The sequence below is a fragment of the Sitophilus oryzae genome, unplaced genomic scaffold (assembly GCF_002938485.1).
Source record: "Sitophilus oryzae breed Bouriz unplaced genomic scaffold, Soryzae_2.0 scaffold_41_pilon_pilon, whole genome shotgun sequence".
In the NCBI taxonomy this organism is placed as follows: domain Eukaryota; kingdom Metazoa; phylum Arthropoda; class Insecta; order Coleoptera; family Curculionidae; genus Sitophilus; species Sitophilus oryzae.
The window spans coordinates 6373053-6385689 of record NW_022146996.1 but is presented as its reverse complement, the minus strand read 5'-3'; the positions used below and the strand labels follow the sequence as shown (position 1 = coordinate 6385689).

The 12637-nt window shown below is 33.3% G+C and overlaps 1 protein-coding gene across 1 annotated transcript in view; it reads left to right on the top strand.

Annotated features, from left to right (window-relative positions):
* The window catches only part of LOC115885722 (heparan sulfate 2-O-sulfotransferase pipe-like), a 106558-nt gene continuing 93921 nt past the window's right edge, over positions 1–12637 (top strand). Inside the window, 1 exon segment of the mRNA XM_030904711.1 lies at positions 1–351. Within this exon segment, the coding sequence (XP_030760571.1) occupies positions 308–351 (44 nt within the window). The 5' untranslated portion in view covers positions 1–307.

The window sequence follows — 12637 nt, the reverse complement described above, 5'->3', positions numbered from 1 at the left end:
TCGACCATCAACACCATCGACCATCAGAGTAGGCTAAACGTGGTAGCAGGAGACAGAACCGTAGCGGAAGTAGAGTACGAGAGGGAGACTCAGCATTGACTGCTGCCGCTGGTTCTTCCCATCGGCCCCAAGTTTCAGTTTGGTACGAGATTCGAAAGCATCCTCTGTTTCGTTTTGTTATAGACAATTCTTCGTATGATAAGTTGATTTTGATGAATGAAAATAAGTTCTATGACAGAAACTGGACATGATTTTGTGATGAGTGATCTTTAATTGAAATAACAGAGACATTGAAAGCATCTTAAAGATGGATTACGTCTTCAGACATCGTAGATTCTCCTTACCTAAGAGGTACGTACCCCTTTTTCAATTACAATTTTTTTTAATGATGCATTGTTAAATTTACCTATTAGTAACTTGCCCTTTTTTTATATAACATCATATTGGTTTAGTTCTAAATCATCGGTAATGAAATACTATTTTCTTGAAATAATATCACCCCTGCTGGTTGTTCTCAACGCGCCCAAGTTTCTGTTTTGAAGAAGGTATGAAAAAATCCTCCTGATATTCAGTTTCGTGTTAAAAATCCTCCTGATATTTCGTTTCGTAGTTAAAATTATTAGGAGTGTAGGCATTTTTATGACGATTTATTTTTGAATTAAAATTTACCTAAAGATATTATTTTAATTCTTGTTTTTTTTATAAATCATATTAGTTTTGTTCTAAATTGTGGTTTTTAAACTACCATTTCCAAAGCGTAAAACGGTTTCAAATATTCTTGACACTTTCTTGACTTCTTTACATCTGATGTTAGCCACTAAGAACAAACTACTATTGTTGTTAGATTCGTTTTCATTGTCGGGGTGTTTGGTTTGGGTCTCACAATGTAATGTCAAATTGGTCAAATATAAATTATTTCTTTTAGATTAGAAAATGAACATTTATTTATAGAAAATGTAACTAAACTTTTAAATGTTTGGCAGTTATTTGGGATAACATGATTTTTTATGGTTATAATGATTTTTTGTTTTTACTTGGAAGGTTTACCGCGACTCTTTTTAATATTGATATTTTTAAAATTAATTTGCACTTCGATTTGCACCGAGATGAGTAGAAAAGCCTCAAATTAGTTTGAAAGTCATTAACTAGATACAGAATAAGTAGTACGTAGATTGAAGGAAGATCGACATCACCAAATACGGTTTTAACCAGTTCTGAGAGTTCTTCTTTAAAACTACCAGTCTCTGCCTACGTATAAATACGATATAAAACATTTTACCGATTGAGACGGCCGGGTTTGATAAACTTTCGTTTAAGAAGGAATCCACACACGGCAGACACTAACACACTAACCCAAAAAGTCGGTTTTTCATCGAGATAATGGAAAAACACCCTGTAAAATATATTTACAGTTATTTTTGTCGGATAGTAAGTAATTCACTCCAATAAAGAAGATCCAATAAACTAGGAAATTTAGATAGATGACCTAAATGAGAGAAATATTGTATCGTACCATTTTCGTATACTAGAGACATTAATAATTATTTTTTGACTTGATATGGAGATATAATATTTTTTTCTGAGCTTCTGAAAATTTGAACTCAAACTTATTCATACTGTAATTTTATTTTAAAACTAATTATATAACCATTTTTATATCCATTTTAAAATAATTTTCAGAACCTTCTAATTAATAACAAAACTATTTTACATGTTAAAAAAGTTGGTTTACCTGTTAGAGAGACATCAAGTAATTTATTTACTAGATTGTTGTAATGATAAGTAGTGATGAGCACCTGCAAGACAAAGCTCTTAGTCTTTTTCTTGGTCTTGCATTCTAATTGTAGTCTTGGGCTTTGTCTTGCGAGGTACTTTTTTAAATATATATTTTTTAGAAGCACTTTCTACCAGGACTTTCTACACAAAAAATATTTAAATAACAGTATTTTAATTAATTTAATGCAAAGGAAACATTAGAGAAAAAATAATATATTTGTATGATAAAAATTTTTATTTTTCGATATAGTATTTTGAATCAGCTTTGATTGGTTTAAAATTCTTTGCAAAATTCGGGAAAACAATATTAGATTATACAAATAAATCATTCTTTATACCATATTTATTGATTTGATTGGTTCAAAAAACATGAGCACCTTAACAGCGCTTTCAGATTCCGACTTCGAGTAAGTACCACGAGTTTATATGAACAACATCCGGACGGAGCCTACGCGACCCATGTGAAATTGTTTATATGAACTCATGGTACTTGCTCGAACTCGCGGAAGGGCAGCGCGGACGGTCCGCTCCATCTAAAAGCGCTGTAACACGGCAATATTCGGTATGTTTCGACAAAAAACTGTTTTAAGTAGGTATTTTAATACGGCTATCATGTAGAATGCAGAATGAGTGGGAGGGGGCCTAATCAGCGGGGCTTTACAGATCTATTGCGCTCCCCTTTCTTGAGATACGATTCATCATACAGTCCCAGAGCTTTGACAAAAGTCAGTATCTGAGACGCTTTTACAGAGGGTAGTTCTCCATTTCGAATATCAGTCCTACCAAAGTTTATGGCACTAATGGTTATCGTCCCGGCGGCATTTAAGCAAAATGTACCATTATATAGTCCATAATATGATTTTCCCTGCTCTCATTGGTTGAGACTAAACGCTGGTGCGTTTTGCCAACCGTGACAAAAACGTGGTACGTTCTGCCATATTCTTTCCAGCATCATGCAAATGTTTTAAGGACAATGCAGATTACACTAACATGTTATAAACGCCATTATTAAAATCTTTGATTTTTAGGATTGACCACAGAATTATCCTATTATATATATTTAATATTTGATCGTCTTTTTAGGACCAGCGTGAAATGTTAAAAAAACGCCTATTTTATAAAAATATTCAGACACTTCTGAAAAATTGTTTGTTTGATTTCCGTCTGTCGTGGCGCCTCTGTAACACAGACAGGTATATGTGGTCAATGTACATAATTTAAAATTATTTTGAAATGTATAAGGTGTATCAGAAGTAAAGATGCCTACCAAAGTTATATTTTTTCTTACGGAACACCAGGTATTTTATTTCATTTTTGGATTTTTGAACATAAAATAAGGCATTAATTATAAGGGTTTAATATGTTTAAATGCTTTGGTTTTTGAGATATTTAAAGATATTTAAATATGCATGCTATGATAAAAAAGTTTGTCAACACCATGTACATTACTTTTCAGAATTAATTCTTGTGCTGACTTTCAAGCCCGAGAAATAAACCTTACTAAAAAATTTGATTGCTTCCTTAAATGTATACAGGGGTATCAAAAATTGCATCATACATAGAAATAACGAAGTTTTTATGTAAAATATATATTTAAAATAGACGAGCAATTTTTGATACCCCTGTTAACATTTAAAAAAGCAATACATTGTTTTAGTAAAGTTAATTTCTCTGGCTTCAAAGTCACCACAAGAATAAACTCTGAAAAGTAATGTACAGGGTGTTGACAAACGTTTTTTATTAGAGCATGCATATTTAAATGTCTTTAAATATCTCAAAAACCAAAGCATCTAAACATATTAAACTCTTATAATAAATGCCTTATTTTAAGCCCAAGAATCCAAAAATTAAATAAAATGAAATAGTATGGATCTGTATCTGTAAAATGAATAGTATGGATCTTAGTTCTAACACACCCTGTACATTTCAAAATAATTTTAAATTATGCACATTGTTTCTCTACATATACCCATAAAAAATGTTGTTTCTACATCAACCGAGGCGAATGAGGTGCGCCACCCTGTATAATAATGGTCGATCTTCTTTGGAAACTGCGTGATTTTTGTCCCAAAGCCACCTCCATACAGCCTGTCCAATACGGAAAGAACAAAGTAAAAGTTCGCCGTACAATCCAGGCAACCGAATTTAGTCGCGAAAATTCTGAAATCCATGCGTCGCAATCTTCTTCTGTTTTTAGTTCAGCATAAATAATACCTTAAACCTAAAGCTACCTTAAACCAAAACTAATTTTACACTGAATCGAAATTGATCCGGTAAAATATACGTCAAACCTTCAGATGTCATGGTAGATATCAATTAAAAATGCTAATGTTTATTCAAACACACAAAAACAACGTCTGTCTAATGAAAACTACTTGAGAAAAGCGTATAACGGTGGCGTGTTTTTGGCGAATTTTTCTCAGGGCTATTGAAAAGGTTAATGCCATTCGATCTCAGGCATAATACACCCCGTTTTAGTAAAGTTTAGCAACATGTACCTGCGTTTGGAATGTCTCACGCTAACGTCGCAAAATGTACCGCATTTTAGTCATGTTTGGCAAAACGCACCAGCGTTTAGTCTCGATCAATGAGAGCAGGGAAAATCACATTATGGACTAAATAATGGTACATTTTGCATAAATGCGTCCCGGCGCACTCAATGATAAGGTGTTCTGGTGTTTCCCCATTCTCCCCACAGAATCTGCATTCACCGTTTTTTCTTAGCTACAATCTACTGAGGTGTTCATTGAGAAGGCAGTGTCCTGTTAAAAACCCCGTGACAGTCCGAATATTGTCTTAAATCAAGAAAAATCTTTGTTTTTTCTTGGTCGTAAGTCCTGAGAAACTTTGCTCTTGCTTTTTGTGCAAGATCAACACCAAGACCAGTCCCACTCATCACTCATCAAACAGGAGCAAACAAATATAGATTAAGAGATAAATTTAGATTAGAGAAAACTTACTGAAAATACAATGTAACTAATAATGTAACTTAATAGCCTTCAAAAGATATAATTTTTTTTTGTTCGTCTAATTTGGTAATCTTTAAAATTAGATTATACTAAATAAAGAAAATTCTATCATATACAGTCTAAATGATATTCTAAAACTTACACATTTGATACAATTTCACAAATTTATATAATATGTGTTAATTGTGTGATCCAATTAACAATAAAGTATAATATTTTTAAAAGATTATGTTACCTTTAAAAATTATATGTACTTATCATTAGTGCATTCTTTTTCAAAATCATAAGTTGATTAAAACTTAAAATGAGATATTTCTGTTTAGAACAATTAAGCCGGGACCCCATTAGGCCACACGCTACGCGACGCCACGCTATTCCACGTGGGCCCAAGTGAGCCCACATGTTGCGACGTCGGAAAAAGTAGAAATGTCTAGCCCCAGCAGGCAACTATTAAGCTTGACCAATCAGGTTGGTTAGCGTGGTTATTTGGAGTGTGTTAATTCATTCACTCTAACGTGATTGGTCGGGCTTAATAGTTGCCTGCTGGGGCTAGACACAAGTGAAAGAGTGTACACATGAGATCTGGGACTGACGACACACGTGTGATAGCGTGGGATGGCGTGGGGTGGCATGTTGCCTAATGTGTACACAATACATGTTATTAAATGGAAAAACATACGCACCAATCTTCATGACGTGGGATGGCGTGGCGTGGCGTGGCGAGGCGGGGCGAGGTGAGGCGTGGCGTGGCGTGGCGTGTTGGTTAATGGGGACCCGGCATTATTATTTACCATTTATTGATCACAAAAAATAGATTAATTTATATGGTATCTAAAAAAAATAATTGATTAAATCAAAATAATGCATAAACAGTTTAAGCAAATATAGAAAAACGTATATATTTGAAATCGGAAGAAGATCATTAACAAAAAAATTAAAATATACAGAGGGTTCCATTCAAAAAATTAAATTATAAAATTCTCTTAACATTCTAATCGTCTTTTGTACTCGTAATATGTTTTATTTTCTGATGGTTCAGTTAAAAGCCTTACAATTTCAAAATTTTAATTTATTTGCTACCTCCATTAGGTAAGCCTGCAAGTATCACTGTAAATACCCCGCCCCCTACACCTGCGGATCCGGCCTTTAGATGAAATTTTTGTCTTTGTGGGCAGGATCAAGTCTTTGGCAGACCAAGCCTTTGGCGGACTAACGGTACTAAGCATCCAGGAAGTCACAGGTCAAGTCGTAAAAACAAATTTTCGTAAAATTTCTAATCCAGTGTAAATGCAACCTTATTGATAATATCATGCTTAATGGTTAAGTTCCGGTGAAGCAGGAAGTGACCGAAAACAATTGAATACGTCAATCAATCCTAATTTATGTCATATACTAACACACCAAATCTCGTTTTTTTAACTAAAAAAATAAAAAAGTTATAATGGTGAGCTACTTTTGAGAGGCACTCGGTATATATACAATATATTGTAGAATACATTCTTATTGGACTCGCCCTATAAATCACAATATTTATTACTACAAAGTTATTAAATAAATGTAGCGTTAATTATGGCAATATTGTTCTAGATTTAAGAATTCGCAAAGCTACACAAATTATATGAGTCCAGATATAGCGGTAAAAGCGTAAATACTATAATATTAGCAATATGTTGGAAACATGGTTTGCCAATAATTTTTTACATAAAAAATTTAAAACCAAAACTGCTTCTGAAATATGAAAGTAATCTTGATTTATTGATTGTTATCCATAAAATACATTAGAAATGATTTAATTCTAGGAGTTATATTTCTTTATCTACTAATAAAATAGTTAAGGTAATGAAAAGGTAAATGAAATGACTAAACAAGGCTCATCAATGGCATTCATAGGCCCAGAACTCTTCTGGCGCGCTACAAAAGCAGTTATGATGATCATAAAACAGTAGGTGGCCAATAAATCTAGAGAATGATGGAGAAATTAAACAGGGCAGAGTCAGACCAATAAGTTTATAATAGAACATTCGCCAACATTTACGGCACACCATCATTAGCTTATCAAGCAAAGACAGGAAGACTGTCAAAGTGTAGTGGTCTGTGTAGTGGGTCTAGGAACAGAGCATTGTAACTTTAATTGAAGAGTGGAAATACCAAAGGGAAGTGCCAAACTTTTCAATATTAAGTTCAAGTTATTGCATTAGAAGCGTAATAAATACCATGCTGCATGTCCTAACAAAAGTTACAAATGCACAACCTGTATGCATGCACAATCAAGTACTAAGGGACTTTCTCACGTAACAATTTTTTTTTATTATTATAGTTACCGAGGCCCGGTTCTGGTGATGGCCAAAAAGATCTGAACCCTAATTGGAGGTAATAATTAGAGTTTCCATAACCCTACTAAAGTATTTTCGTTCAACGATTGTGGAGTTTGTCAATTAGCAAGCAAGGGATGGTTCTCAAAAGTAAAACCGATAAAAAATTGAGTTTCAAATGAAAATAATATCAAATTATTAAGTTATGAAAAAGTAAACATGAACACAAATAATGAACAACAAGCGAAAAAAAAACACATAGGTAGCTAAAAAATTATATCTACATCAAACAACATCAACCGACTTTTAACAAACAAAAAAACATTTTTTTAATAATATATAATTTTAGGTATGAAAACAATAAGTATGTGTCTAATTTTGGTTTATTTTTTATGTCGTTAAAATAAATAAAAAATAACCGCTTTGTTCATCAGGTCTAAGTACTTCCGTAAAAAAGCAATTTACTTCCTAGAAAGTCGATTAAAGTAACGAGGTAAATAAATTGTTTTAAAATTAACGATTCTGCTTGAACTCATTAATAATTATAATAATTATTTAATGTCTAATTAGATGAGCATTAAAATTCAATTAGTTATATGTAATTTTATGTTTTAATAGGTCTGCAATCTGGTATCCTAAGGCGTATAAAGGTGGAAAACGTATCATCATTCAAGTATGTAATAGATATACAAATTAACTGATTATTTTTATAACATATTTAATTCAATATTATGCTAAGTGAACATTATTTTTAACAGATTTTTGTCTATAAGCGGAGTAGGCTGAGGTTAATATTCTGTCTAAGGACACACACCTACTAAATACAAGAAAAAATCAAATAGATTCACCTAACTCCAAATTAGCATAATTAAATGTAAACAGCATTTAAATAATGCACCTGGAATAATTCATGTTAATGCATGTTAATTAATACATACAGTACCACTATAATCTTAATAGACATTTAGAACAATTAAAACTAGATTTTTTATGTTGTATATTTCCTACAGAATTATTATTATACAGGGTGTCAAAAAAAAAATATGTATCTAACTTCGGTAGGTAACTCTGGAGATAAAACAAAAAGTTCCTATGAACATATGCCCTAAAATGCTTCCCCAAGAAGTTACAGCCCTCGAAAAGCGTTCCGTAAACAGTCTTGAAAGGGTACTTTCCATTAGGGTAGAGAGTATTACTGGTGGTAGGTTCTTTTATTCTTATAGATACCGTAATTTCAATAAATGAAGATTAAAGCCACGACTTTTTTTATGTAAAAAAGTTGCTCTTCGTTTAGTTCGAAACGGTGAACGGTTTTCAAGATATTTGCGTTTAAAGACTCCGTTGCATCGATTTTAGCTTTAGCGAAATCAGGAGATTAATTTATTTATATCTTTTACATTTTATCATTTTACTAATACTAAAATCGATGCATCGCAATCTTTCAACCCAAATATCTTGAATACCGGTTACCTTTTTGAGCTAAACGGAGAGCACCTCTTTTACGTAAAAATGTCCTAGCTTTTTATATCATTTGTTGAAATTACTTTATCTATAAGGATAGAAAAGTACCACCAGTAGGACTCCCTACCCTAATGGAAAGGACCCTTTCAGAGCTATTACGAAAATGTTCACAATTGCCAATCGCTTTGGCATTAAAATGTGTGTAAGAGTACCAAAAAGTAAGAGTACCGAAAATTGAAAAAGCCCTGGACGACAAAGGAAATAATAGAAGCAATGGATGAAAGGCGGAATGTTAAAAATAAATGTGAAGACCAGTACAAAAGGTTAAACAAGGAGATCCAGATACAGATTACAAGTGCAAAAGAGAACTGGCTCCAAACCAAATGCGCTGAAGTAGAACAACTGCAGGTCCAACACAAAGATAGAGAACTACACACAAAAATCAAAGAATTCACCGGCTTTTGGAAACCCAAGCATCTGTCAGCAATCGCAAACAAAAATAACGTGATAGAACTGGGTCCCAGTAAACAATAGGTTATATGGGAGAACTATTTGAAAGAATTGTTCGAAGATGCGAGAAGAAAACAGGAATATCCAAAAATAGCGAAAGGAGACCATCTACCCATATTGAAAGATGAGGTCATCAAAGCAATCAGAGAAACGAAAAGCAATAAAGCACCGGGCGAAGATCAAATAACAGCAGAGCACTTCAAATACATAAGCGATAATGCCATCAAAATACTGACCTAATTTTACAATAAAGTATATGAAACCAAAACAATCCCCGAAGACTGGGTAACATCTACCTTCATAGCCTTACCCAAAAAGAATAAAGCGAAGAAATGCGAAGACCACAGAACAATATGCTGTACGTATGTTACGTTGACTACAAAAAAGCTTTCGATCTAATACAGCACGAAAAATTACTAGAAGTTCTCACTGAAGTAGGCTTGGATGAGAGAGATATTATCATTATAAGGAACACATACTGGAATCACAAAGGTTGTATCAGAACAGAAAAAGGAAATACAAGATACGTAGACATACAAAGAGGTGTTAGACAGGGATGCATATTGTCACCATTATTGTTTAACTTTTATGCCGAATATATAATCCGAAAATCTCTTCAAAATTGTCCAGAAGGGGCTACTAAATGGAAAAATTATAAACAATATAAGATATGCAGACGACACCGTGGTATTAGCAGAATCCGAAGACCAGCTGCAAACCCTAATGAACAAACTGACAGAAGAAAGTATCAGGAGTCTAGAGATTAACACCGCCAAGACAAAAACTATGATTTTCGACAGACATCCGCAAGACAATGAAAATACCGACATAATGGTAAACGGCGTTCATCTCGAAACCACGCAGAGTTATATTTACTTGGGCAGGGAATTAAACAGTCAGCTAGACAACTCTAAAGAAATCAGAAGAAAAATAGAAATAGCTAGGGCTGGTTTCCTCAACATGCGGAAGTTCTTATGCCATCCCAGAATAGCTAGACCAACGAGGCTAAGAACATTAAAATGTTATATATGGCCCCTACTTCAATATGGATGCGAAACATGGACGCTAAAACAAGAAGACATCAAACGCCTTAATGCCTTTGAAATGTGGATGTATCGTCGGATGCTGAGGATAAGTTGGACCTCCAGAACAACAAATTGTGAAGTTTTAGACAGAATGAAAACTCGTCCACACCTAACAGGCACAATTAAAATCAAAAAAACTTCCTACCTTGGACATATAATGCGGCACTCAGAATATGAAGAAATACAGCTCATAATAGAAGAAAAAATCGAAGGAAAACGTAGCATAGGAAGGAAAAATAAATCATGGCTACGTAACGTAAGAGATTTGACCAACACCGACGAATTTGACCAACATACGCCATATTAATCGCCAACCACAACACCTAGGAGGAGGAAGAGTACCAAATTTCAGGAAAAACGGTTTACCAATGTTCTTAAAAATAGCCAAAATATATTATTTTTATTAAACTTTCCAGGGCTGTAACTTCTCCGGGAAGCATTTTAGGGAATACGTTCATAGAAACTTTTTGTTTTATTTTTATCTGTAAAATCACCCACCAAAGCTAGATACACTATTTTTTTGACACCCTGTATATACCGGGTGGATGCATCGTCGCGTCGTTGGAAACATAGGAAATCCCATAGAGATATTGAAATCTCCAAATATTGTCTCCCCTATTGATTTTATAGTAAAGTCGTAAATACGTTTTTTAAAGGTCTACGTTTAGTAAACACACCAAAAAAACTATGCCAAATTTGAACAATTTTAGACAAGCCGATTTGGAATAATTTGAGTAAAACTTCATCTATTTTTAAATTAAAACTGAAAAACTGACATACGATAAGTTGTCAACGTAATTTTCAAACGTAAATCAATTTGAATAAAAATTTTAATATTCAGTGCTAGTAATAATTTCGTGTTATACACTTAAAGAAAAAGTGAGCATGATAAAATGGTACTACGAAGGAAATAGCTGAGACAGTGTATCTGACGTGTTTCGGTTAATTTTCCCTGAACACTAAAATTAAATTACTTTAGAGAATGGCAAAATCATAGTTTGTAAACATAAGGTATGTCGGTTTTTGAGTGGTTTGGTTGTTACTTGTTCGGTTTTAATATAAAAATAGATACAATCTTTCTTAAATAACTTAAAATCGTCTTGTCCAAAATTGTTCAAAGTTGTCATGTGTATTTAGTATACGCAGATCTTTAAAAAACTAATTTACGACTTTGCTGTAGAATTAATAGGGGAGCCAATATTTCGACAGTTCAAAATTTGCATGGGATTTCCTATCTTTCCAACGAGGATGCACCACCCGGTATATTTTATTATTAAGCACCTAATTTTAGGCGTTTTATTTATCAAAAATCAGAGATTATACTGGGTGGCTCTTAAAAAAGGCTCAACCCTATAATTTTTTTTATTTTTCAGGTAAAATAAACGAGATTTGATATGTTAGTAGATGACATAAATTAGGATTGATTGACGTATTCAAATTGTTTCTGGCTACTTCCTTTTTCACCGGAAATGACTATAATTTTTGGAATTTTAAATTGCATCCTCGGTATATTTCTACTTTATTCGATAGAAAATGACACTTGAATAATCTTTCGCATATGGTTTATTTGAAAATGTAACATGCGGTTAATTTCACTCGAAATTATTCATAAAAAAATGTTTTGTCCAAGTATGCTAAATGCTAATAAGCTACCCTTGTTCCATTTGAAAAAACTGAGATGTGATTAAAAATACGATTTGGGCATATTTTAACCGGCCAGGACAAGACACGAAAAACATTAGACAATCAAAACTACTTTTCCAAGGCTCCTTGATTAAAAATTAGTGTTTTTAACACAGCCCCAGCACTCTAGATTGAAATTTAAAATACAATTTTTTTCAAGCGAAAATGTCAAAACTTGATATATGATATGTCATTCTATTCAGAGAGTGTCATTTTCTATCGAATAAAGTAGAAATATATATAAAGTAGAAATATATATATACCGAGGGTGCCATTTAAAAATCAAAAGTTGTAGTCATTTCCGGTGAAACCGGAAGTGACCAAAACACCAAATCTCGTTCTTTTTTTATCTAAAGAAAAATAAAAAAGTTATTGGGGTCAGCCACTTTCGAGACGCACTCGGTATATTTTGTTACACAGTTATTTAAATATTTAGTTTTTTTAACTATCACTAGTAAAGCTCCATACCAACTATGTGCTGATACGGTTCTTCGATGCGTCCATTTCATGCACCAATGAAACGATGCGATGGGTTGTGCGGCGGTTCGGCGAAATTTCGATTTTTAGGCGAATCCTCAAAATAAATATCAGGAACACAATGGACAAATTTTCAAACGAATTAATGAATCAAATCGACAAACCGCATCAACGCATCTTATCGACGAACCGCATCATACTAACTATATGCGTGCATGGACGCATGGATGCATCAAATCCACGCATCAGCGTATAGTACTTATGGGGCTTAACGCATATCTAGTCAAAGTCCTCAAAAGTACAGAAACTTTAGCTTTGTGTTATACCCAGTTGTGATTTTATTATAATAAAAAATAGTGATGAG